Raw genomic sequence first — 26,473 nt, 5'->3', positions numbered from 1 at the left:
ATGTAATCGGGTCTCGCCGGCGGTGAGCTTCGGGACATGCAGTAATTTACGGTTCGTATTTCAGTCCACAAATGCAGATTTGTACGGCGATCGATAGTAACACTTGGTCTCACCGAGCAGCAACGGCGTCAGCGATCAATCAGCAACTTGCAGTTGCTTCTACAGTACATTTGACCGCCAAATCCAAGCTCTTTCGACCTCCCCCACATACTTTTCATCTCTTCTCATCATGGCACCCGCAATCGAGGATGCTGGCCGGATAGAAGAGGCCCAGAAGATTGCAAAGACAGAGCCGGCCAAGGCGGAATCCATCTACAAAGAGGTCCTAGCTAAAGGCCCCGGAGCAAGCGATGCGGCATCATGCCGTTTTGAGGCTGCCCTAATGGGCCTGGGAGAGCTGTATCGGGATGCCCAAAAACCTCACGAGCTCGCAGAGCTTGTCAAGACCAACTGTTCTGTGTTATCATCGTTTGCCAAGGCAAAGACTGCAAAGCTTGGTATGCATATTCCCTCCAACACCCGCTTCGTCTTGACAGCAACCGCAACTTTTCACTATTGAGTTCCGGAGTCAAAAGCGACAATCTCTACTCCATATATGTATGCTGTACTGCTTTACTAATAATCTCATTCACCCTATAGTGCGGCAACTCCTTGACCTCTTCTCCTCCATCCCCAACACCGTCGAGATCCAGATCGCCGTGACAAAGAGTTGTATCGAATGGGCGATATCCGAACGACGAGGATTCCTACGACAGAACCTGGAGACCCGACTAGTGGCATTGTACATGGAGAAGCAATCCTACTACGATGCCCTAACGCTCATCAACGGACTATTGCGCGAGCTGAAGCGGCTGGACGACAAGCTCGTGCTGGTCGAAGTACAGCTCCTCGAATCCCGCGTGTACCACGCCCTGGGCAATCTACCCAAGGGTAGAGCGGCGCTTACTTCTGCGCGGACATCAGCTGCATCCGTGTACTGCCCACCGCTGTTGCAAGCTGGGCTGGACATGCAGTCTGGCATGCTCCACGCCGAGGACAAGGACTTCAACACTGCATTCTCGTACTTTATCGAAGCGCTCGAGGGCTACCACGCGCAAGACGAGCGGCAAAAGGCCCAAGCCGCTCTGCAGTACATGCTGCTCTGCAAAATCATGCTGAACCTCGGCGACGACGTGAACCAGATCATGACGTCGAAGCAAGCATTGCGGTACGCGGGCAAGAATCTCGAAGCTATGAAGGCCGTGGCCCGCGCCCATTCGAACCGCAGCTTGGAGGAGTACGAGCGCGCCCTGTCCGACTACCGCTACGAGCTCGGCAGCGACACTTTTATCTGCAATCACCTTCGACGACTGTACGATGCCATGCTCGAACAGAACCTCATCAAGGTCATCGAGCCCTTTAGCCGCGTCGAAATCGATCATATTGCCAAAATGGTCGGCCTCGATACCCAGCAGGTCGAACGCAAATTGTCCCAGATGATTCTCGACAAGGTCATTATCGGCGTCCTCGACCAAGGGTCCGGCTGCCTCATCATCTTTGACGAAAGCGAGCGCGACCAAGGCTACGACGCCGCGCTCGAGACGATTGAGAAGCTGAGCAATGTCGTTGACGTGCTGTACACGAACCAGGCGTCTTTGCTAGAATAAGCCTGTCCCTTCTCTTTTCGTATGTTTTCTTCTTCTAATTTCTTCGTCCTCTATTTATGATAGGGTCTGGACCGTTCGAGAGAGACTTGGTATCTTTCTCTTGTTTGAGCAAGCCATTTAAATATGATTTTCGTTTTCTCTACGTTGGCGCAAATATATGAAATGCATCATCACCATCATCATTGTCATCATCATCACGTTGTATCATAGGATACATTTTTATCACCTTTCTTCCAATGACACGATTAACATGTGCTCGATATTGATTACGACGTATTCGCATTCACAAAAACGGCTCGAAACAATGTGAACACAAGTTAATGGCGAATACTGCAAGAGCATAAAAGTCCATAGAAACGCTGATTAATATTAAGTCCAACATAAGACTCTTGCTAAACTTGAAAAAAAAAGAGGGTTGAAACCAGACATGACCGCGGGGTATTAGAAGAAGCGTGGGTATCAGGGGGGGTATTTCGTCGTGCGGGTTGTGTCCAGTAAACGTAAACGTAAAAGATTGTTGGTGGGTTGGAACCCCGTCATAGCAAAGGAAAAAAGAAAAAGTAAAGAATACAAAAGTGAGGAAGAGGAAGAAGAAGGAGAAAAGAGAAACGAGGAAGTTCTGACAAAGGCGTAAATGAAGGACGCCCAGCAGAATCAGATCCTTCAAGGTCGAGTGCAAAAAGCCTAAACAGGTAAAAAAAACTGAACCAGAAAAAAAAAGGTCCAAGTAGCAGAGTTGAATGCACAAACGAATCAAAACTAAAAGGTGCTCAACACCCCCGACGCTACTTCATGTTAATTCGTTTTTTCTTTCCCCTCTTAGCTTTTAAATAGTCTGCATCATCTGGGTGGCGACGCCACGATTGAAGCGGTCCTCGTTGGACGACGGGCTGCCAGGATGGTCTCCACTACCGGTGATGGCGCCATAAGTGCTTGGGCCTTCGCCGGCGTTTTCGGCATTGGCGAGCTGCTGCTGGACCGACTGATTGATGGCAGGCAGGAAGATGACCTTGGAGTTTGCCGTCTTGGCCATGGCCTGCATGGCCTCGAGGTAGCGGATCTGCATGGCGGGCGCAGACGAGAGAATGTCGGCAGCCTGGCGCATGAGCTTGGCGCTTTCGACCTCGGCGCGGGCGGCAATGACTTTGGATTCTCCGATACGCTTGCTCTGCGCGGCCATGGAAAGAGACTCTTGGAGCTCCGGGCTGAAGATAATGTCCTTGATCAGCATGCTTTCGACCTGCACGCCCCATCCGGACGCGACGTCTTCGATGATCTCGCCAATCGATTGGGCAATCTCTTCACGGCGCTCAATCACGTCCTGGAGCACGCGCGCGCCAACGACATGGCGCAGGGTCGTCTGCGTGCGCTCGACGAGCGCGGTGCGGATGTTGCTGATTCCAAAAGCGGCCTTGTGCGGAGACGTAATGTGGTAGTAGATGACGGAGGTCAGGTGTAGGGTCACATTGTCTTTGGTCATGCAGACTTGTTGCGGGACCTCTATTACACAGCGCGTAGTGTTAGCAATGTATATCGATTTCGAACATGCTATTGTTTGTACGCGCATGGACTCGACGCGCAAGAGTCGGCGCGCGGCGCGGCCATCGGAAAAGGATTAGGGAGAGAAAGGGAGGTAATACGCACCAACAATTTGAATCTTGACATCGACTTGAATCAGTTTCTCCGACAAGGGATTGACTTTGACCAGACCCGGGTCGACGGCTCTATGGAACCGACCAAACTTTGTGACAAGACCGACGTTGCCCTGAGAAACGGGCTTGTACGGGTTGGGACAGACGATACAGCAGGGAATGGCACCGCAGAAACCAACGCATGATCCCAGTGTATTAACTGCAGCAGTCATTAGCCAAGGGCGCTTCAAAATTTGGAAGAAGGCTTAATTGGAGGGAAGTATAACCATGAAGCGAACTTCACGGAGAGGGCAAGCAAATTTTGGATAGAGGGATTGCAAAGGCAAGTATGGAAATTCGTGGGACTCACTCATAGAACCGTACCATCCGTGAGCGCTAGCATCTTCAGTCTCTGAACGGATTGTTTGCGCATATGATGGCTGGAGGTCCTCGCGGCGCGGAGGCTGGACGGCCAGCATACCATCGCGGCCGCGCGTGGCAACGCCAGTTGGACGATATGGTTGGGCGCTGGCGGTATTGAAGCCATTTTCGGCGGGCGGCGGAGTAGCTTTGCGGGGAATATCTTGAGAGCTGTAGGTCGACATTTTTCTTTTTTTCGAAGATTATGGAGCCGTGGTTGTAATTGAGATTGTGATTGTTTTGAAAGTGGCAAAAAGGGGTTCTTTGTAAGAGCCGGGGATGCAGGCAAGCTAACTATAAGCTTAAAGGGCCTAGCAGCTTAAAAAGAGCTCGATGAAAATGAATTATTTTTTCCAACGACGATAACCTCTTGCTAATGCTTAAGCTTCTTTCGATTCTGCTGCTGATTATGATAATGCAATTTCCAAAGACAAGAGATGACCAAAGGACGAGGATGAGGAGGAAGATGGTGTCACATAAACATAAGGTCTGGCGGGGGAGGTCAGCAGTGTTTATACCTTTCCGTACTACGGTGTTTCTTGAACCCTTTACAAAGAGAAGTCGTGACGTCTTAGGGTCCCCTGGTTCATATTCTCATATTATCACACTACAAGCGCTACTTTGATCCCCCGGCGTCGGCATAATTAATCTCTCCTACCTAAGGTATTTTCTTCCATACATCTGCCGTGCCCATCACCATCTTCTAGCTCTTCGATCGAATGATGACATGGAATCTCGGTTGGTTCAGCAATGCCTCTTTACTACCTTCAATGTTCGGTCCCGTCCCCGTCGCGGCACCTCATTCGTAGATTTGTCATGGCACCTCCACCAAATCAATCATCTCAAGTGGCCCTTCCTGTCTCACGACATTTGAGGCGCAGCCTTTTGCGGGTTCATTCCGAAGATTCCTCCCACGCAGCCTTATGATTGACTTGAACTATACTGTATGAGTATAACCGAGAGGAAAGGCTGGCGATGATCTTTGCCTCCCTGTGTCTCTTGGTCGATGGAAAAGTCCCCCAGGCCCCAGGGCCCCCAAAACATTCTGCACTAGGGCTCGATTACAAAGGACCTTCCGAAATGCTAAGTACTCTTGTTAGCAAATAAGGTAGCTTCATAGTTCCGAAGGTGGAGCAATGCTGAGAATTCCGAATGAATCATCGGGATATGGAGTGTTGGAGTACTCCCTTGTCAAAGTATCCACAATCATGAGAGCATAGCAACGATGTCTAAGCAAGAAGCACCTTTCTCGTCGACGTTTGCCGAGAGCAATGAATATGATATTGGCCAACAGCAGGTACTCAGGAGGGAGAAGCGAAGATATTCGGTAGGATAGCTGTACCGAATACCCACAATTTTCTGTCATCAGAACTGTGAGAACCTTGAGGTTTGTGCGGGGAAAATGACATCTGACCCTGTCTGTAATCGGTTAGTCAAGGGGGCTATGCTCTGCTGCAACTTCGCTACGACCCTTTCCTACCAGCCATGGAGCATTTGATAGTTTCAACTGTTTATTGGTAGGAGAGCTGAAGACCGAATGAATGTCAAAATCATATTGTACGAGTACTTGTACTGTATTTTTTGACCTCATTCCCTGTATCCGCATCCATTCATCCTCCTTCCTATCTCTGTTATATTACACACATCGTAGTATGCCAAGTTCAGAGCCAAGTGCCGCCTCGTATTCTTTTATCATTTATCTAACTCCTGATACTCTTCATTGCACCCTAGGGACAACTAATTCCTGATACTCTTCCTTGGCACCCTGGGGACAGTAATCTCAAAATGAAATGATGAAGAAATGTATGCTACTGGCTTGTAAAATAAGCCCCGGCGCAGGGCTGAGTTCGTCGACATGCCTTATTGTATCTTACCCCATGTCCCCCCGTAGTTCTTTCGTGCAGTGCCACACCATGCTTGTGCACATGTCAATGCAGTGTAATCTGCTAATAACACGGCACGTTATAAGCGAGAGTCAATTGAGAGAATATCACAACTTCAGTGGCAATGGTAGGGGCATTGCCGTTTAAGCAGACTTTGAGGAAGAACCAGGATTAAATTCACAAGTTCAGCGGAAGCAATTTCGATGTTAGGCCATACAGGAAGAGAATATCAGCTTCATCTGGGTCCTCGGTCGTAGAGTTTCTCTTTCGTTGTCCCTTGGTCATTTTGGGTCTCCGACTTGACCCCGGTTGATGATTCACGCGTTGCTGGTGCAACTGCGAGGTTGTATAAGCATAGCCGGCGGTTCCTTAGCCATTTGTGAGATTTCTCAAAACAAATTCAGATTGCACCAGGCCAGAACGCGATAAAGGCAGTTCTATTTGTACATGGGCGAGTAACTATCACAAAGACGAATATTTCCTCAAACGTCCATCAAAGTCAGATTCTGTAACAACATAAATCACGAAAGTTCAGAACAAAAAAGGCGGCAAATAGACGGCAAATAGACGGATACTATTCTGGGAATAAGAAAAATTAAAAAGAAGTCAAAGGGGCGATGAAGGGTGGAGTAAATGTCAAATGGCAGTTTAACACTTGGGAGATACAGTGAAAACACAGCGCGCTCTTGAAGACAGTGCAAAGGCCAACAGAATTATCATCACATCCTTTTGTCATTTATTACCATGATAATTACCATTGACGAGGGAATGGTGACATAGTGCCGTCGTGAGAAAATAAAACGCCGGCGCCTTTGAGAACACATTTGTCGCCGTTCATTGAAAACATTTCCTCACTTCACCCATGAACGTTGCAACATCTCCCCGTAAAAATGGAAACCCGCCCCGGACGCTGGAATAGGGACAGTGCATTCTGGAGTGGCACCGTCCATGTAAAAGTCTAAGAAAAGGAAAATAACAGCCTTCAGACCCGCCTTGAAAGATTCAATAAACCCCCAACGTCAAACGACATGAACCCGAGGGAAAAGAGCCCATGAATGCCGACTTTTTAGTTGTCAAACTTGTCATTGATCTTTTCCTTGGCTTCATGGATGGTATCGTTGAAGGACTCCTTGGCAGCCTCCTTCTTAGGACCAAGGTAGCCGCTAAGCCAGTTCAGAGTCTCGGCAGTGATACGGAGGCCGGTGGAAACGGTCGCCTTGCCGGTGGTGATGATACCCTTGCCGCCGACACGCTGGTACTCATCACCGTAGGTAGAGAAGACGTACTCCTTGCCCTGACCAGCAAGCTGAACGGGAAACAAGGCGTAGTCGAAAAGAGTACCCTTAACCTTCTCGGTCTCCTCCTTGACAATAGGGAACTTTTCGTCAACCTTGGTCAAGCCGGAGTCGGCAAGCTCATCGGCCTTGGTGACATAGGGAGAAACGAATTCGTACGGCTTAGCAAGGTAAGGAAGAACTGGCTTGGCGAATTTGGCATAACCAGCATCCGCAACGTCAATGGACTTTTGGCCGTAGGGATTCGCCTTGAAGGTAGAAATACCATCAGAGACAAGCGGATAAGAGGTAAGGTGCTATAAAATTCACAAAAACGATGCCACGAGTTAGCAACAATATTTGTTTTGACCCATTGATTTCCAAGCTGGCCCTCCTAACACTGACACAACAACGACAGCGAATGATTGTTGTCATTCACGTAGAGACACATGAGATGCAAGAAAATTAAACTAACCGAGAGGAAAGCAGACGAGTGCTTCTCGCCGTTGACGGTGGGGCCGCTCATGGTGTCTTCTTCCGCGTGTGGCATGTGAGATGAAGCCTGACAAGATCGCGTAGAGCAGTCACGAGGTTAGCTTGAGAGGTGAATTGGTAAAGAGCAAGACGTGTCACGAGGCGAGGAATGCTCAGAGGATAATGGTGATTTCAAGCGATGTCGAGCTCACCGGTGACGTGAGCAGGGGGGGGGAAAACTCACTGAGACAAAAGAGCTAGCTTGATGATTGGAATGCTTGAATGATTAGATGAGAAGGACTCCGATGAAGCTCTTTACGAGAGACGAAGGCGTCGTTGAAGATGAACGAACAGCAGAGGAGAACTGGTGAAGTTTGAAGGTGAAGGAAGAAGGAAGAGAGAAGATGTTAGAAGGAGGAGAGAAAGAGGAAGAGGAGAAGGAGGAGGGCATGGGGGTGAGCCATATTCATCACGGGCGCGTCTACTTTCTCTCATTGTCTACTTCACTCTCAGTCATTCACGCAGACAAGGACAGACACAGACACACACATTCACACCCAGCTAATTGCTCTGCTGCTTGAACCAGTTACCGTGCGGCGCGCCCGGCCAGGATCAATGCCACTCAATCACGCACTCACTTGCTCACTCAGTTAACTCAATTGACATGTGAAAGTCAGGCCCTGGGCGATGTTTTGGGGCGAAAGGGAGAACCCACAGCAATTGGCGAGTGATGATTCGCCCAATGACGAGGAATGATGAATCGCACGGGTGGGCCCTTTTTGGGGGGGGAACGGCCACAACCTCCATGTTTGGCAAAGGAACGGCGATTTGCTTGACAATCTCAATGGACCAGCAGAGCGTCAGAGTGGGCCGACCGGTACGCCGAACGAGCAAAATGCTTTTTGGGGAGGGGGTCGGTCTGGTTTGAATATGACAGTCGAGCGATATGTTGAAACTAGTGAATAGTGTTCCCTCTTTGCTTTGAGTCCCTTTTGGCCGCAAAGGGAATCCCTCGTATGCGGCTGCTTTGCCTCCCAAGCGCCACATGAATTTCCGCCCGAGGGGGCCCTTCCACGTCCCAAAAGAGAAAGAGAGCGCAGAGTACGTTAGTCTCTGACGCCAACCCACAATCATCACATGCAAAATCATCGTAGAGACCTTTGCCTAGAGATGTAATTTCTCCACGGACCTGGGCTGCTTTCCACGAGATGGTAGCTTTCAGTGATGATGATGATAGTATTCTCTCCAAAATCAAGAGTAGAAATGGGACGAACTCCTGCACGAGATGGAAATCTGCGTTTGGCCGTACATCTGTACACTTTATCATTATGACAAAATTACGAATTCCCGATAAAATGTGATGTGGCCGGGGGTTGGGCTGAGGCGTCATCCGCCTCAACGCCTCAGGGTACCTCTCGCACCGCAAATATTGATAGGAGTACCCGGAATCCGTTCGCAAAGTACCTTTCAAGCCAAATTAGAAGTTGAGGTAACCTTTGAGAAAAAGTGTAGATACTAAACAAGCTTTGCCTCACTGCAACGTCCCTCTACAAGTACTCCGATAGCTCTGTCAACGCCCGAGGGCCTAAGTCATTAAAGTACCTTAATTAGCGAGCTGCATCAGAGCGACAAAACAATTATCGTTGACCACGGACCTTCCTCTCCTTCTATTACCTGATGGATCTTAGGTGCACCCGTAGGTATTGTACATCTTGTTTACAGCTGCGATAAGAGAAATCCTGTTTCTGATTCACATACATATCACCTATCGCTTTCTATCCCACCCTCCCCAATAATGGATAATAACATGAACATAGCAATTGACTTTTTCCCATTTTCCTTTGCGTCTTTCAATTTAGAGTTTTGGCAAGATCCAGACCTCACTCGTCCCTTTATCCATCTACATCTGCCTTTTCTTTACCGCCTTTCCTTCCAGCTCATTATTCCCCACATTCAACCCTTTTCTTATAGTGGTGTAGTAGAGTAGTAAACGGGCACCCAGCATCCATGAACGCGTTCAGGCAACAGCACCCGCACCCACGCCGCCTTCGGGGGAACTTCGCGCCACGTACTCCTCCGAAAAGCTAATCTGACTAACTTTCCTCTTTTTCCCCCCTTTCGTCTGCCTCAACGTGTGTCTGCCACATGGGGGCCGCTGCGGAAGCATGTCCGGATTCCCGCCACAGCCATAATTGTGTGTCCTTGCTTACTGTAGTCCTGGTGCCCTGTCTCTGATATCATCCGTAACGGCTAGTCCTGGGCGCTGCGAAACCCTGCCAATTGTCAAACGTTGCAGATCAACCTAAGCTAGGTATATCCTGCCCATATGCTCCGTACTTGCTCAATGCATATGCAACGTTTTCGTTTCCTATCCCCAAAGTTGCTTCGTGTTCTTTTTTTCCCCAGTTCCCATCGATTCCTCATAGTACCGCGCATGAGTCGTGGCTCTTTTTGACTTTTTCTCATGGTCTTCGCTATTGCTGGCCTTTTGGTAATCCCATTGCACCACTCCCACATGCTGTTCCTTTTACTGTTCACTCACCTACGGTATGTCACACATGTTGATCGGTTACTTTTCTGCTCTTTTACTCCCTCCCGCACGTGCTGTTTTTAAATTCCCTTACTCTTTGCTTGTATTGCACGTGTTGTTTCTATTCCTTCTTGCTCTACCCCACGCCACATGCACCAAACATATGATGCCGATCATGGAAGATCCTTTGGTACTGCTTATGACCACTCTATCTCTCAGAGTACTACGATATGAACGTGCAGGGCACTTTACGTTGTTGGCGAGCCATAACGTAACCCAAAACAGCGGTTCAAGTTCATCTGGCGAAAAGCATGTGAAAACTGCCTTCCCAATTAGGTACTCAGGTTGCCAGTCAACAGCGCAGTGTCGCACAAGTACTGTGGTAACTCTGTACTGTACCTGGTTTTCATCGTCTAATCCCCTGAACCCTGACAAGCAAGGTTCCGACACTGCGGCATTGGCGCAGCCGGAAATGACGATTTTCGCGGCCGAAAAGGATAATTCCCAACATGACATAAACACCTGCCTGCCATGGTATGAAGTAGACCTCCCCAGAGTGTGGAACCTTCCTTTTCTCGATACAAACAATGCGACAGTCACAAGGGAATAATAAATGACGACTGAGGCAGATAGTACAATATGATATTAGCCAGTCAACGAAAGACTTAATACTATAGTACCTCATGTTAAAATTACAGCAAAACGCTTTGACAATCATTGATGATGACGCAATGTTCAAATGGCGAGAACGCTTAGTCAAATTATGATCACAGGGCATTATACTAATGACAACTACAAATCTAAAGCAAGTAAAAACAAAGAAGGAAAAAAAAAAATACAAAACAACTAAAAGCTATAATCCAATCTCGTGTTCGTGACCAGGGCATGGGCATCATGCATCGTGAAAGAAAAAAAAATGGCAGTGTAAAGTGAAAAAGGGAGTGACATTGCGCAAATGCAGCGCGCGCAAGGGATATAAAGCAAGAAAAGAAACAAGAAAAACAAAAAAAAAAATGACACAAGCTCGTTCATTACAAGCCGTGATGAAGTCGATACACATCAAAATGAAAAGAAAACAAGAATTAGCAAATTCATCCAAAGTAGTCACCATCTGTACCACTTGCACTCAATGCAGCCGTGGGGAGCTCTGAACCGATACCACTATCGCTCGGAGCCCCAAAAAGAACCATTTTTCCTCCTTCTTCATGGGATACTTCATTGTTCGCAGGCTCCTCATCCAGTACAGCGCCAGCGCCCAGGGTGCTTCCACTGCTAGATCTGCGATCGGCTGTCGATAGGTTTTCATGATCCAGAACGCTCTCTGTGCCAGCGCGAGATGCAACCTCAGAATCATATGTAACATGGCTTGCAGAATCCGAAACAAAGCTCATTGATCGCTCAGTCTCACCAGCGCGCGACGTCAAGTCAGAGTGATCCGCGAGGCTACTTTCTGTAGCGGCATAGCTGACGCTTCTGTTCGATATTGGACGAGGGGTTGCCTCGCTACCATATGCCAAGCTGCTGTCTGCCACTGAACTCGCTCCATAGCTCGTTCTTCGACATTCTGTCCCGGCATCGCTGAGCTCCCCATCATCTTCCGCATCACCTTCATGAAGAATCTCATTCTCTTTGTTGGCGGTCTCTAGGCGATTGCGACCACTTCCCCAAGATTCTTTACGAAGATAAGTTGATCTAACACTGTGACTGCGCTTGAGGTTGTTCAGGCCTTTTTCAATCGGGCCCGGCATGGCAGAAAGTGCCTTTCTTCCCGTTGGAACATTGTTCGTAATTTGATTCAGCGAAAGAATCCGACGCCCTGCGGGATCCGGTGCGCCTCCATTTCGCTGCGTAGGCGCACGCGATTTGAGAGCCATTCCGAGACCTTGACTTGCCGTCTTTCTTGAAGCAGGACCTGTACTCTCCCTAGGGCCTTGAGACTTGGTGCTCGCAACGCGCTTGAGGTTCATATTGGCAGGGTTTTTCGAAGGTCTGGAAACAAGCAAGGCTCGTGAATGGTCAATCACCCCTTCAAGGATGCGGCGTTCAAGCACCTCGGCCCGGACCTCCATTGCCGCAAGCTCCTCGCGCCGTATGGCGAGAGCAGTTTCAAGCGACGACACCTCAGCGTGCAGTCGAAGCTTTTGTGCTCCAAGCCCGTCTTTTTCAACCCGAAGCTCATTAACCTCTGCACGCAGCTGTTCCTTCTCCCCAGCAAGTCCAGTTATTTCAGCATCGACTTGCTGCTTTTCCGAAAGGCTCCTTTCAAGAGCCTTAGCAGCTTCCTTCGCTTCCTGCGCCTTGTTCTCCTGATCTTCTGTAATCAGTCTCGTTTGTGATGCGATGAAAGCAGAGACTTCAGCAGCGGTGGCCAGGACTTGTTGATGAACTTGCCCAAGCACTTCCATCTGCGCGATTGACTTGTTGGCAGCGCTTGCATAAGCGATCAGGTTGTCTAGTTTACCCTGAACTTGACTGTCGTCGTATTTTTCTGGGACATCCTGTATCATGGGAGGTTTGTTTCGCTCCTCTTCGGCCAATTTTTGTGAGTGACCATAATGCTGACCGACAAGAGATAGCACTTCCTTGATACTGTCAAGCACTTTTGGATTATGGTCAGTGATATCTCCTCTTACACCGCTGATAGCTTCCATGACTTTGATCACCTCCGCGCGAGTCTGCTCATGCTCCATTTTGGAGTCAGCGTGAGTTTCCTGCAGCTTCTCAAATGTGTTGTCCACCCTAGTGAAGACAGTCTTTGAATCATCACCCATTCGATCGGCTGCAGTGGTGATGGTACTTCCGAGAGTTTCAACCACGGATTTGAGCTCGTCCGTTGCGATTTTGCTGTCGGTCATGAGTTGCTCCTGTTTGAAGACCCTTTCATCTGCCGATTTGGCCCTGTCTTCCGCCCCCACTTGAGAGTCGTCATACCGTGCCATCAGCTCTTCGAATTTCTGGTCCAACTTCTGGCTAAGCTCTGTGATGACCTGTCCACTCTTTTCGTCATGCTTAGCCAAGAATGTCGCATCTCTCTCATCAGCGTCAAGCTTCAAAGATTCAATTCCGCCATGCGCACGTTCGAATTCTCGATTGACTGTTTCCATGAGCTCCTTGATCTCATCTGTAACATTTGAGCTGGAAATAGCTGCGTCAATGCCTTCGATCACTTTTCCAATTGACTCCACATTTTGGCTTCCGTCCTCTAGCTTAGACTTGAGATCCTCCTTCCATTCCTCGAGAAAACCCTTGACCTCACCAACATTTTGCAGTAATGTCTCACTGTCGAGCTTGGACTCATCAAGCGCTTGAGCAGTTTGCTTAGAATCTGCCTCAAGCTTTTCCTTGAGCTCAGTGATGAATCCTCCAAGCTCTTCGATCTCGGATTTAGTCGGAAGGCTTTCTGGGTCTGGGGACGGAGTTTGCTCGATTTTCTCCTTAATTTCCAAGCAGATGGCGCCCACTGCGTCGAGATCAGTCTTGGTCAAATTTTCGCCTTCGTTTTCCGAGTTCACTTTTTCTTTGATATCATCGAGGCCAGATTTCATCTCGGAGACAAGTGCGCCCAAGGTGGAAAATTCCTCCTTATTGGCAATATTTGAATCCACGTGCATTCTAAAGTTTTCAATGGCGTCCTTGGTATCCTGAACAAGAGCCTCTACGGCGTCGACTTGGTCTTTCGTAACGCTCGTATCTGGATCGGGCAGGGCCATGCCATCAAATTTTCCCTTCAATTCTGAGAGCAAAGTGCCAATAGCATCTGTGTCTTCCTTTTTGGCTTCGGTCTTCTCGCGCTCTGATAAAAGGGTAACTTCGTCCTGCACATTCTTGAGCAAAGTCTCGAGTTCGCTGAGATCCGCCTTTGCCAGCACACCATTCTGCATGTTCCTTAAGATATCTTCGATCCCAGCTATGTCTTCTTTCAATAAAGATCCTTCAGCCGGCTGAGTGGGACCTGTGGAAGCTGCTGCTTGAGTCGTCTCGTCGAGCGCCTCCACTTTTATACGTAGCTGGGTTATCAGAACCTCAAGGTGCTCAATATCGTTCCGCTTCAAGCTGTCTGCTACGACCACTTCACGTCCGCTCGCTTCATCGTTGTCATCGTTCTTCTCCGACTGGAGCCTTTCGAATTCTGCTTTGACGTTTGCCAAGCCATCCTTGAGTGTATCAAGTATCTCGTAGGAGATAGTCATGTCGATCGGCTTATTTGACGCTCTTTCAAATTCTTCGCGGATACTGCCAAGCTCGCTCTGCACAGCTTCCAGAACTTCGTTGTTGTTAGAAATTTCGGGGCCGTTCAACTTTTCGATGTCACCACGGAGGCTTTCGAGACCTTCACGGAAGGAGCTGATTACCCGCTCGCTATCTGGAGAAGATCCAGTGGAAACTAGGCTCGATCCAAACGCCTCTCGAAGAGATTCAAATTCATCTTTGACCAGATTAACAAAAACATCCAACTGCTGCCCGTTTTCGTTTCTTGTAATCTCTGAGCGAAGACCGTCAACTGTTTCCGTGATGGCATCAATGATTTCGTTCTTATCTGCGGCGCTATTTCCATGCACCATCGACGTTGATAAGGTCTCTCTTAGGTGTTCAAACTCTTCTCGAACGTTCTCTAGAAGTTGTTCATGATGGCTGGCATCGCGATCGCCGGGCACTTCTTTGCTCAAGCCATTTATGGCGTCCGTAACAGCAGAGATAATCTCGTCCTTGTCGTCACTGCCGCCGCTTCGGACGATGGCTGTAGAGAGTGTGGCTCTAATGTGTTCGAATTCTTCCTTTATGGAGCTGAGGATGCCGTCTTCGGCCTTGGTATGCCCCGCCTCTGTGATATCTTTGCGGAGGCTCTCGATTGCCCCGGCGACTGTATCGATGATTTCATCCTTGTCCGCAGCGCCGCTGCCATGAACAAGGGTTGACGCAAGAGTTTCTCTGATGTGTTCAAATTCGTCTTTCACAGCATCGAGGACATCTCTCTCTTGGGTACTCTCCACTAGCTCCCCAAACTTTGCATGAAGTTCAGCAAGACCAGTTTTCAAGGTGCTCAGAACTTCCGAACTGTCGCTATCCGACGCTCCGGGGGTAAGGGCTGTGGAAAATGAATCCCGCAACGCTTCAAATTCCCCCCTGAGCGCCTCCAAAATCTCCTCATTGCTCTGACCCTCGGCTTTTGGTAGCCCCTCGCGAAGCCCTTCAAGACCTTCTTTTACAGTCTCCAGCATTTCTTCTCTATCCATAGGACGACCTGCCCGAAGAGCGGTTTCTGCAATGCTCTGACGAAGTTGTTCAAACTCCTCCTTCATCAATTCGCCCATCTCCGGGCTCGTGGAGGAGTCATCACGAATTGCGTTACTAACGTAACCTTCAACGTCCGCTCTTAGGAGCTCGAGTCCGTCCTTCATGGTCTCAATAATCTCATCTTTACCAGTAACGTCAGAAGCCCTATCCACATAGCATTCAATTTCCGTGCGGAGGCTCTCGAGTCCGTCTTTAACAGCATCGAGGACTTGTTCGGTATCCCTGCCATTGGCCGCGGAATATTGCTTGAATTCGGCCTTCATCCCTTCAAAGACTTCGTGAAGCTTTTCCAGAATTTGCTCGCCATTCTTCCCAAGAGGCACTGAAGAATTATCGAGTCCAGACCTTATGGCCTCCATAAGATCTTGCCGATTGATCTCAAGCTCTTTAATGGCTCCTGTACCATGCATCGCCATTCCTTCTCGTACAGAGTCCAATATTTCGCTCCTCGTAATTTCAGGCGGAGATTGTGACGGAAACCCAAACCGCTCAAGTGAATCGGTGACGGCGGCTAAAATTTCGTCCCTAGTCACGGATGTATTTGGAATTTGGGGGGGAGAGAACTCTTTGAGACCTTCTCTGACAGCATCCAAGACCTCCTCCTTGGTAATCCCATTTTCGTCCGTTGCTGGTTTGTATTCGTCCAAGCCTTCCTTCAAGCACTGTAGGATTTCGTCTCGTTCAAGTCCGAAATTCTGCAATTCGATTTCTGGTTTATAATTCTCCCACACATCGCGAACCGCATCCAGAACATCTTCCTTAGCGAGTGCGGTTCCTGAAGTAGGAAGCTGACCTTGTTGAAGCAATGGAAATTCGCTGAGTGCATTTTTCACAACGTCGTAGATTCTCTCGTCGTCAGGAATGCCCTGTGCAGTTTCCAAAGCTGACGCCCGTTCCTGGAGAGAGCGGTTTATTTGATGCTTGAGCTCTTCCAAAGAATCCTGCACGATTTCCCTCAGCTCATTTTGCTCGTTAACACCTTCATCGCTTGAGATGCGTAACGCTTGCGAAGTCTGTGTTTCCTCCAATTTACGTCCAATCTCTCGGCCCATGCCCAAGACCTCTCCGCGAAGCTCCCGAACGAGTGCTTTGACTTCGGCTGTCAGTCCCCCATTCTCAGTCACACTATCTTTGAGCCTTCGTAGAAGTTGAAGGACATCGTCACCGAGCCATTCCGGTGTGCCAGAGTTCGAATGCGCTGCTCTGCTATTCTCTTCCGTTCTTGCAGAACTAGGGAAGTGGCCTGCAATTAGATCCTTTGAAAAACGAGTCAATGCCCCAGGCTCTGAATCTCCATTTCCCATTACGCTTTTGCCGGGTTGTCCTGGGCCACCCTTGCCATCTTCTATTCCAGGTGTCTGTGAAGTGATGCTCAGATGACACCTAACGGCGTCAACCATCTCTTCAATTTTTTTGGAAGCCTCGGAGCTGTCGTTACTCATCTTGCCAAGGGTATCAGTGAGCAAAGAAAGCAATTGTTCTTGGCCCTCCTTCGTTCCCATTTCTCGCAAAATCTTCTCTAACAAAGCCAAGTTCGCTGCTCCATCCATAGCGTAAGGAGATGGACTGTTTGCCAATTCTCTCTCAATTGTCGCTGTAAAGCTGTTGGGGCTTGGTATCCGTGGTAAAGAGAAAGAGGTTTTTGTAGAAGATGGGGAAGTATGTGGTTTGCTGTCTAGTAGAAAAGAGCCACGGCTTTCTCGAGATGCACTAGCTGCTGCGTCATCCGGACGCCGCATCATATGCGGTCCCAGACCAGCAACAAGGTCTCGGAGACAACGACGTATATCTTCATCTCGCATATTGGTAGCTTCTTTGAGGCTGATCAGATCCGTTGCATTGTCTTTGCTCCGGCGACTCAATTGATTCAATTCGCGTTGGAGGTTCGTGGCAATGGTGGTCAAGCTCAGAATTTGATTTGAAAGCGCATCAAACGTTTGTGGCATTTTTGTAGGCGAAGGTAAATTGCTCAAGCTGGATAGCGGAGCATCCAAATCTGGAGCGCTGGCCATTGTTTGGAGGGCAAGCATAGTTGCTGAAGGAGGTGTGTTCTCTCCGAAAATACCCTTTGGGGCTTGTCTAGCAGATGACCGTGGAGTGGAAGTATCCTGATACCCAGAAGTAGGTGTTTCCGGTCGGTGGGGGCTCTTCTCAGGAGATTTATGACCAAATCCTTTATCAGAATCCTTTTCGAAGGTGGGAGTTCTAGAACGCGGAGCTCCCTTTTCGGGAGACCGGTCCCTCGAGTAGAGTCCAGCATCAAGCTGATTCCTTATGTCTCTGACGTTGCCTGTCGGTATGGACTGCAACCGCCGATGATGCGGTCCTTTGATTAATGACCTCTCAGGAGAATGGCTGGGCATGGGGTTAGTTGTGTAAGGACTAGCGCTCTCTCGAGCTTTTTCACTCAACGCTGCTGCCGCTGCAGCAACGGTGGATGAAGTATTGGAGCGAGTAGTTATTCCTGGAGAGCCGGGATTAAGCGGCAACGGTGGTGGAGCACGTTCCGGGTCAGAACTGTCCCACCTATTGTGTAAACATTAGTATGTCAACCGTAAAAGACAGATTGATAAAGTTATTCATAGCAAAGTGGAGACAATAAAGAGATGTCTTTGCAAAAAAGCTAGAAAGAAGAAACATCTAAACAGCCATTTGGAACAACAACACATACATTGGTATCCCGCTTCGACTAATATCAGAAGTGGAATGTCTCTGCATGAGCTCGCGGTCGCGCGAGGCTTCCCTGTCAAAAGCTGGCATATTCGCACACCCCTTTGGGCTCACGAAGATACAGTCAGGTGGTTGTCAGGAGGACGTGGAATGTTTACAAAGAATGCTGTTTCAAACTGATGCGACGAGCATAGTCAAGATAGGGTATACAACGATAGGAAGAGTGCAGACATGCAAATTCGACGGTAGTTCCGCAATCAAAGCGTTAAGAAACAATTGCAGAAATTTCGGGGAGGAAATTGATTGAGGTGTGAGTTGTCATGTATGGTGGTAGAAGAGAATCCACCTGTCGTGGCATTGTTTACATCTGCGACCCCGGCCCAAAACATGTCGGGGGAGCTCTCAACGCTACAAAGTACCCGGGCATAGTTCCTGCCATATCGGGCGACCGTACGGCGGTTCACTTGATTAGAGCAGAAGTCGGTGAGATGAAAAGGGAAAGGCGCAATCGGATAAGCTATTCACCCGATGCAGAAGTATAAGCGAGTCCGAGGGCTCGGGCAATATCAGCCCTGAAATTCACACAATTCAAGCGAGTACCTCGAATTTCGCATTCGTGGACAACGGCGACGACGACGACAACGAGACGACATCTCACCCCGGATCTCCAGCAACGATGAAGTGTGAGTTCAGGAAATCGGCCGTTCGGAATGAAGCGACAATAATGTTGACGGTTTTATCAAATAGTCCTCAAGACTGGCCGTGTGGCCATCGTCACCCGGGGCCGGTACGCCGGTAAGAAGGTACGAACGATACGCTGTGGTGCCCTTTCCATTCGCCCAAGATTATTCGCGCGCACACTCGACAATATAGCTTGAGGAAGGAACGTTTGAAAAATGATGGAGATGTTGACGTTGGGATTCAGGTTGTGATCATTCAGCCTCTGGACACTGGCTCCAAGTCGCACCCTTTCGCGCACGCTCTCGTTGCCGGCATTGAGCGCTACCCCTCCCAGATCACCCGCCGCATGTCGAAGGCCCGACAGACCAAGCGCAGCAAGGTCAAGCCTTTCATCAAGGTCGTCAACTACAACCACCTCATGCCCACCCGGTACACTCTGGAACTTGAGGGTCTTAAGGGTGTTGTCTCTGGCGACACTTTCAAGGAGGTCTCGCAGCGGGAGGACGCCAAGAAGACGGTGAAGAAGGCTCTCGAGGAGAGATACACCAGCGGCAAGAACCGGTGGTTCTTCACCCCTCTGAGTACGTTTTCAGTTGCCATGGTCTATCTATGATTCGGGAGTTTTCGCTAACTGTGCCACAGGATTTTAAGCATATTTTTTTAATGGATGCATCTGCGGGTGGGACGTTGCGCTTAGCGCTACCGTTGAACTCATCGGAGCTATAGTGCAATGAAAAATACCGTTTAAGGACGAAGTTTCCAAATTCCAGATGATAGTGTGGTTTGATATCGATATTGTGCTTTGTGATATTACCCGGATAATGCATTGTACTACTATTTGGTGTTGCCCTTTTCCCGTCTATCGCCTCAGTTGAAATATCAATCTCCATCACCCGAGCCGTTCGCCATGTTACGCTTCAACGAAACAATACTTCTGGAGGTTCATGCTAGGAAAAACCTCGGACGTCAACGGACATTTACACGATCAATCTTGTCCTTGGTTTTCTTTCGCAGACGGCATGCTTTGTCGCTTTCCATTGATTGGACGACGCAAGTCTTTAAACATCGGAAATCTGGCGCTTCGTTTCGTTTGTTTCGAGCTATCGAAAAGTTGGACATCGCATAATAGCCTTTGATATTTTATCGCAATAGGAACTTCGAGGCATCCATTGAAACAAAACAGCTCTCTGAATTATTGATCGAGTTTTCCCCTGGAGGTCGGCAACCCTACGCGGTCTAAAATGGTTTGAATTTAGCAGACTGAACATTCGACCTCGTTACTCGCAATCGCAATACGACAAGGAACTGAATTGGTTTCCAATATCCCGCCCTGTTTGTCAGTCTCTGCAACCATACGAGAAATGAATCTTTGGCTTTAAATAGGGGCCATTTGAGGGAACCCCAATCGTACGTGACTTGAGACAATCAGGTCCAAGGAAATTTTCGCTGATCGATACATCTGTGGTATATCTCAAAAATTGATTTCTGTTACCTATTCAGAGTTTCGACAAACACTTAATTCTGCCTTAAGCACGACTTCAAGCTTTTGCCTCAATCCGGTGGCTGGCGTGCACGTGACTGGATATCCGATTTTTGCCGACAACTTCCCTTTGCATGCCTCGTACGACCGAGCAATGGCCGTGATCTGGCCACAGCCAAGTCCTTTGATTTGATTGGCTCGATTACTGCGAATCAGTCAGCCTGGTCGGACGGGAGACGAATAAGCACGAAAACCCGAGTTGGGCGACTCGTTGATCATGTTTCCCCACCGACTTAGACCCTTTTTAGTTCAGGGCAACTCCTCCTCCCCACAACGACCTACACTCATTCAGCCATGGTTCATCCGCTCACTCATGATCCGAGCAGCCAATGATGAATTGTTTGTCTACCACTTACGTATACCATTCTTACCCACTTTAACGCCAGATCGGCCACCACAAATGCAGAGCCGACAAAAAAGGGAAAGAGGCTCATGAAAGCCACGGATAAGGCCAAGCAAAAGCCTCCAAAACCCGTGACCAGCTAGGCCATACATGGCATAGGTTTCTCCAGGCACGGCTACTGATAGGACAATCTAGAGAACGTACCTCGCCTCTTCTCGCAGTAGCACCCGCATTACGCTTCCAACCCCCCTACCGCTCGCGTTTCTCATTGCCCCGGCCACTGAGGATCCGTCGCAGCTTGCAACTTTACATTCTACCTTAGAACTTCCGTCTTCCGGTCCGCAGTTCTGACCTTTCTCAATTCTCTCTCTTCTTTGACTTTGACCCTTTTTACTCACTCCTCTTCCTCTTCCTCCTCACTCCTCCTGCAAAACTCCTTTCCTCTCTCCTTCCTACGCTCATCGTGGTCAAACATACCCATCTTCCCGAAGAGTCGTCTTCTTCCGCTTGGAAGTCTTTCTTATCGTTTTGACCACTGCAGTCTTCTATCCTTTGTATTACCATTGAGTCTATTCTGGCTCTGGCCGCAGCAAGTTCTCCTTTTTTAAGTCTTTTTATATTATTGACATGGGTCCCATGAATATGAGCTACCACTCAACTTCACCTGTCCTCCTTTTGCGGCCGCAACAGCCCTCATCATTTCATTTCTCCAGCTCAATGACCCCTTCGGCGCATTCTAGTTTTACCAGCCCGTCCTCATTCAACTCATCTTCGCCCTTTCAATCCTGCGCCAGGAAGTCTCCAAAGACGCTGGCAACTTTACCCAATAAGCCATCTCGGAAGCGTTCCCGCGATGAGGCGCTTTCACCAACGGACGCGGCAGAAGACGCGTCGTATTTTAGTCACTTTCCAGCTCCTTTGCCCCGCAAAGACCTGCCGCTCTACGGTGGGGCAATGACTCCTCTCAATCCGTCAAGTGGTTTCTCCAGCTCTGCCGTCTCTGCAACCTGGGTCGAGCCGAATGCTGAGGGAAATGCTGCAACTCCCGCTGCCGCTCAAGCAGACTCCGTGTCGAGCACACGAAGGAAAGCTCAACGCTTGGACATCACAGCTTCACGGCCAGAGGATGTCTCCGACGGTGCCGTTGGTGCGTCGAACGCTCCCTCATCAAACGGTGGAATTAGCGATCCCGCCGTCGATGATTTCACGCGACTTCTAGGCGTTGGCTGGACACGGCTCAGTAATGACGACGGCGTGCAAGCGGCTGCTCGTGGATGGGCAAGATATATTGAGAATCACTTCCCAGTCTCCAATGCGTCTATCATGCTACAAAGCCGGGGTCTTGGCGCCTATCTTGTTGGTTCTCAGCAAGGTTTTTACCTCTTCCACGAAGAACTCGCGGACGGTCAACTCGTTGCCACGGCTTGGGATCAAACCCTCGCTAATCTTCAAGCGCGGCCTATTGTATTCGAAGGGTCCGAAGTATTGAAAGCTACTCGAACTCCGGCTATTGAGGCGGCCATGGACAATTCCGCCGCTGCCACCACATCGTCCACACCTATCGCTGGAAATGCCCAACCTGCTGCAGCGTCCTCCATGGACCTGGACTAAAGGCCTCGACGTAGTTATTTTCGCTTTTTTTGACCGGAGTTAATCTCATTTGATAGCTATTTCTGGGAAGTACTCCGACACACTAACTGGAAAACACGCTATTTCCCGTGCCTACACAACGATGACATCAGCTAGCGCGAAAATATGCCTGGCGCAATGCTTTTATCTTCCCGCAAAATTCCAACTACTGTACTTTTATTCCGGAGTATTGCTTTGTTCTGATTACAGTTTGATATTTTTCTGATCGCTTTCCGTGATTGCGCTCTTTGACGGTTTTTTTTTTTTTTTCTATTCTCAATTTGATATTGTTTTGGGGATTTCTTGATCGTCCAATTTAGGCGTCTTGGGCCTTAGCACACTCGGTCATGATCTTTCACGTTGTGGAAAGGAGTGGTGGTATATTTTGGACATGGTAGGAATGGATTGGACTGGATTGGAATGAAATTGCAGTTCAGAGTTGGGTTACATTCAATTCCTTGCTCCAGGAATAGGTGGCCTGGTTCGCCTTTATCTTTGAGGAGTTACGTTTTGGATCGAGTTGATTTGCATTTCTCTTTTTTTCATCTCGGCTGCCGGAGCCGCTGTAGGATTTCTCTCATGGATCTTGAGTTTCAACCCGTATATCAAAACTTAGTAAAACAATAAAAGTAATGAACTATTTGAATTGAAACAATTATTAAATTATCAAGCACCCTGCATTTATTGAGCGGTCCAGTCAAGAAGCGTAGACTGAATGGTTTTTACTCCGTATGTCGCGATACTTCAATCCGATGACAGTGCTCACGTGATTTGGCGCGCCTTCGTCGCACCACAAGTAGGGAAGCAAACAGCTGCTGCCCATACCGGAGTATGGCAGGATACTTCTGGGAAATGTGTCACGATAACGAATATTATTCATGGCGATCAATTATTCTACATTCATTAAGCATGGAGCGCATAGAATGATAAATGGATGTTTGATTGATGCCATGTATCATACCCGCTGCTTGCTAGCAGCCTGCAAAACGACGTTCCACTTCGCAATATGTAAGTACACCTAATGCTCCTACTATAGAAGAGAAGCCAAGCAAGTTCCAAGGAGTGTACTAATAGAAACAAAGGCGATAAACAAATATTCTCGATGGGCTCTCCTGCTAAAAGGAAATAAAAAGAGAAACCCTGTCAATTTACTTCAAAGAATTGTGCGAGAAAGAAAAATGCATGGCTTCAGGAAGAATCAACAAAAGAATACAAGATGAAAGAGTCTGTCAGCCAAGGACGAAAAACTCAACGTGATCTCAGAATGAAGATCCATGTCTGCAAAATTACCTATCCAATCAACACCTCTGCCATTGCTGGAAAGGCATCATCCTATTGTGAAAACCAACTCCGGGGTTGAAAGTATTGGGGTAGCCGGATTGCTGAAGAGGCCACACTGGAGCATGCGACATACCCATGGCGCTGGTGTTCGACTGATGAGGCTGAAATTGCCGACCAGTCTCCCAGCTCTGACCGTTCGCAGCTGCCGGGCTGTCTGAATGGAGATCAGATCGCTTGGCTTTACGATATCTCCTATTGCGGCTGTTGCATGGTTGTTGGATTTCGACCCGTGGAGGCTGCGTGGCTGCATGGCTCACGTCGTGTGCGTTCAAATTCTGGTGCTGCATGCTACTACTCGGCTTATGCGGCCCATTAAACTCCTGTTGATTTCCGCTGCCAACTGTCACAGGTGGTTGGATTATACCTTGCTGATACCCGCGGTTCACCTCCTGAGGAGGGAAATTCAAATTATGCTGATATCCAGTGTACATCGGCATAGGAGGGTAGTTGATATTTTGATGAAAGCCGCTACTCATCGGCATAGGAGGAAAATTGGTATGCTGTTGGTACCCACCATTGAAAGGAATTGGTGGAGGCGGCCAAACCGGAAATGGAGCGACAGGGTAATTAAATCCTCTGAAAGGCATTTGATTCGGCATCAAGGGCCAAACCGGGGCCGCTATCGGAGTACCCGGCGGAGTAGGAATCGGAATATGAGGTAAATATGTACCAAAACGTGGTGGCACAGGCGGAAAACCAATAGGTGAGAATTGAGTTGGCATGCGCCCAACGAACGATTGATCGATTTGAGAAGGAAGGTATGCATGTCCCATTTGGTGAGGGAATGGGGGCGCGATGAGTGGCTGGAAGCTGGAGGGGGGAGTAGGTGGAAAGAAGTTGGGTCGCGGATGCATTTGACAACCGTTAACCTCTCCCGGTTTTTGTTGAGAAGGAATGAATGGTCTTGCCTCTGGATTATGGCATGGTTTCCCGGCCTCGTCGTTTCCAAGGTCGATCTTTCTTTTTGAATCAGCCAGTCTGGCGATAAGATTCTCAAAAGTTGGGGATGTCGTGCTGGCATCAGTTGTACTCTGGTTTTCAGCGCACCACTTATCCGAGGATCCTTCAGGTGATGTAAGTTCAGCATATATTATTGCCGGATCGGCGGCCAGCCGTGCAGTGGGCGAAGTTGTCATAGTGATTTCGGGCTGAATGAGCTGTGCGGATTGAACGGATGGAGTGGAATTTCCGCTTCCTTCTTGAACAAGACAAATCTCTGGCTTCGCCGACTCTCTTTTCTCAATGTTTTCAAAAGGGGGTGAGGATTCATCAATCTCAGCAACCTTTCCCACTGGCGAAATCGAGTCGGCAGTAATTGCGAGATCAGCCATGTCGCGGCTCTTCTTGATATCGGTCTCATCCATGCCAGACATGCGAGGAGGTACACTTAGGCTTCTGAAGTGGAAACGTTTTTCATGCCGGGGCCATCGGCGTGTTTCCTTTGAGACGTCCACTTCCTCAAGGGGAATCTGTATGTCACCTCGATTTGACAATAGGCGTTCAAATTTAGAGAGCGGACAGAAGGAACGCGGGACACTGCTCGCACGCCCCTTTCCCACGTGTCTTTGCTTGTCAGGAATTTTCGAATCCTTGTCTCTCTTCTCGGACAGCTCTTTGGTTTGACCCCGTGTCGCAGCGCCCTCTGAATAGCTCTCGGCGGAAATGTGGCTTTGAGATTCAAGAGTTTTGATGCAGTCACCTGCTTGATTATTGTCGGATGTGGTATGGACGTCGATATGTTCACCATCATCGGTTTCGATTTTCGAAAGATCATTTTCTTTCTCTGCTGGTCATCATCAGTAGACATGATTGAAGTGATGTAAGGTGGAAGACATACCTGGAATGAAAACAGATGCCTCAGCAATTTTACCGTTTTCAGAGATATGGGATTGCTCCTGAACAGAAACTTCTTCGACAGGTTTCTCGCCCAGGGCGTTTTCGACGTCACTGCCAGACGCGTCTTCATCTGTTTGCAAAGGGGTGGAAGTGTCTGACGATGTTTCCGTTTTATGAGTCGATTTCTCGATGGCCTGAAGAACTGTCTCAGCCTCCTGGGTTTCTGAACCCTGAGGTGCCGATTTCAATTCATTGGTGTCGGTCAGGGCGTGGTTTCCTACGGAAGCCTGACTATCGATAGAAACAGTGGGAAGGTGAGTGATTTTGGTATCTTCAGTTTCGGTGGAGTTGCTCTTCTTTTTAGGCTTTCGCTTTTTCTGCGAACGCTTCTTCTTCTTGTAATCACTATTCCCACCGGGCAGTTGTCCCAGGGGAGCTCTTGGGTCGATGCTTTTAGCCAACTCTCCAGCTGCCACGCTCACCTGCGATGGGTGGGTGCGGAGCATGTTTTCTTTCTTTGTTGTGTTCGAAGTCATCACGACGTTGCTCTTAAAGAATCTGGATGGAAGGTGCTTGGAAAGCGAGGTGAACAGACGGAAAATCCAGTCAATAATGAGCATCAGACGTGGGTGATGATGATGATGATGGAGGGGAGTATGAGGAAAGGTGTTTGATAAACAATCACGGCTTAGACGCGTCTTGAGCGTTGAGAACGAGGAAAGGGAATACGGAAGGCACAACCCTTGTGGTTGCCAAAACAAGACTGGCGGTTGCTAAGACATTTGATGCCATACAACCGCAGGAGCAATTCACTGTAGCCCGTGTGGCAAGCAGTGAAGGCCGCAAAACTTGGGAGCATGATTTATCAAGAGATGAGTTCCTCCTCCTCCATGGTCTGGCTATGGGTATGTTTTCCAATCAGGAGGCTGTTTATTTACACTCAACATTATATTGATTATACCTGATCATGGGCTTATCAACACTCCCCTGGCGTATTGAAAACAGTGAGGCTGACCGAGTACGTGTCCAGAATCCCCAATGCGGGGTTGATTGAAGTGTTTATAATAGGCATTCACTTCATGTCATGAATCTGCATTCAATCTGCAGAGTCTCCAGGCAATTGTTTAGCGTACAACCTAATTTATTTACAGAAACTCATGTGCTCTTGGTTTTTCTGTCTGCTTTCTTCACTTCTGTCCCTTGAAAACATATTGTGTCTGTTTGTGTGTATATTCATTCATTCATTCAAATTTTTTTTTTTTTTTCTCTTTTTTATATTA

The 26,473-nt window shown here is 48.5% G+C and overlaps 7 protein-coding genes across 7 annotated transcripts; 3 read left to right on the top strand and 4 right to left on the bottom strand.

Moving 5' to 3' along the window:
* Window positions 1–136: 136 nt before the first annotated feature.
* L228DRAFT_65386 (PCI-domain-containing protein) lies at window positions 137–2,059 on the top strand. Its single transcript, XM_018336801.1, has 2 exons — window positions 137–497; window positions 640–2,059. Exons 1-2 carry the CDS (start codon window positions 230–232, stop codon window positions 1,644–1,646), a joined length of 1,275 nt encoding a protein of 424 aa, XP_018190811.1. The 5' UTR covers window positions 137–229; the 3' UTR covers window positions 1,647–2,059.
* A 413-nt stretch (window positions 2,060–2,472) lies between these two features.
* Window positions 2,473–3,756, bottom strand: L228DRAFT_207571 (hypothetical protein; the record flags this gene model as incomplete). The annotated part of the gene is made up of 3 exons (XM_018329722.1): window positions 2,473–3,146; window positions 3,291–3,497; window positions 3,648–3,756. The coding sequence occupies 3 exons, from the start codon at window positions 3,754–3,756 to the stop codon at window positions 2,473–2,475; spliced, it is 990 nt and encodes a 329-aa protein (XP_018190810.1).
* A 2,423-nt stretch (window positions 3,757–6,179) lies between these two features.
* On the bottom strand, window positions 6,180–7,596 carry L228DRAFT_65397 (putative pathogenesis associated protein Cap20). The gene is made up of 3 exons (XM_018336802.1): window positions 7,573–7,596; window positions 7,330–7,435; window positions 6,180–7,171 (listed from the first exon to the last, which is right to left on the bottom strand). Exons 2-3 carry the CDS (start codon window positions 7,402–7,404, stop codon window positions 6,647–6,649), a joined length of 600 nt encoding a protein of 199 aa, XP_018190809.1. The 5' UTR covers window positions 7,405–7,435; window positions 7,573–7,596; the 3' UTR covers window positions 6,180–6,646.
* A 3,353-nt stretch (window positions 7,597–10,949) lies between these two features.
* L228DRAFT_236371 (hypothetical protein) lies at window positions 10,950–17,913 on the bottom strand (the record flags this gene model as incomplete). The annotated part of the gene is made up of 2 exons (XM_018330820.1): window positions 10,950–17,679; window positions 17,825–17,913. 2 exons carry the CDS (start codon window positions 17,911–17,913, stop codon window positions 10,950–10,952), a joined length of 6,819 nt encoding a protein of 2,272 aa, XP_018190808.1.
* Window positions 17,914–18,572: 659 nt separating this feature from the next.
* L228DRAFT_208094 (hypothetical protein) lies at window positions 18,573–19,117 on the top strand (the record flags this gene model as incomplete). The annotated part of the gene is made up of 2 exons (XM_018329747.1): window positions 18,573–18,626; window positions 18,749–19,117. Coding segments are annotated over 2 exons (423 nt in total), but the record flags the coding sequence as incomplete, so codon positions are not given.
* Window positions 19,118–21,029: 1,912 nt separating this feature from the next.
* L228DRAFT_265727 (hypothetical protein) lies at window positions 21,030–21,998 on the top strand (the record flags this gene model as incomplete). The annotated part of the gene is made up of 1 exon (XM_018334757.1): window positions 21,030–21,998. One exon carries the CDS (start codon window positions 21,030–21,032, stop codon window positions 21,996–21,998), a length of 969 nt encoding a protein of 322 aa, XP_018190806.1.
* Window positions 21,999–23,129: 1,131 nt separating this feature from the next.
* L228DRAFT_274722 (hypothetical protein) lies at window positions 23,130–25,699 on the bottom strand (the record flags this gene model as incomplete). Its single annotated transcript, XM_018335607.1, has 2 exons — window positions 23,130–25,143; window positions 25,195–25,699. The coding sequence occupies 2 exons, from the start codon at window positions 25,697–25,699 to the stop codon at window positions 23,315–23,317; spliced, it is 2,334 nt and encodes a 777-aa protein (XP_018190805.1). The 3' UTR covers window positions 23,130–23,314.
* Window positions 25,700–26,473: the final 774 nt, after the last annotated feature.

The sequence above is a fragment of the Xylona heveae genome, assembly GCF_001619985.1.
Source record: "Xylona heveae TC161 unplaced genomic scaffold L228scaffold_2, whole genome shotgun sequence".
In the NCBI taxonomy this organism is placed as follows: Eukaryota; Fungi; Ascomycota; class Xylonomycetes; order Xylonales; family Xylonaceae; genus Xylona; species Xylona heveae.
The sequence above is the reverse complement of the archived record's forward strand: the minus strand, read 5'-3'. Positions and strand labels throughout refer to the sequence as shown.

Bases quoted from the DNA above. Each gene is read 5' to 3' on its own strand.
- L228DRAFT_65386 (XM_018336801.1), top strand. From the start codon at position 230: ATGGCACCCGCAATCGAGGATGCTGGCCGGATAGAAGAGGCCCAGAAG. The intron at 498-639 runs GTATGCATATTC...TTCACCCTATAG, and splicing joins GGCAAAGACTGCAAAGCTTG to TGCGGCAACTCCTTGACCTC.
- L228DRAFT_65397 (XM_018336802.1), bottom strand. From the start codon at position 7,404: ATGCCACACGCGGAAGAAGACACCATGAGCGGCCCCACCGTCAACGGC. The intron at 7,172-7,329 runs GTTAGTTTAATT...TGAATTTTATAG, and splicing joins ACTCGTCTGCTTTCCTCTCG to CACCTTACCTCTTATCCGCT.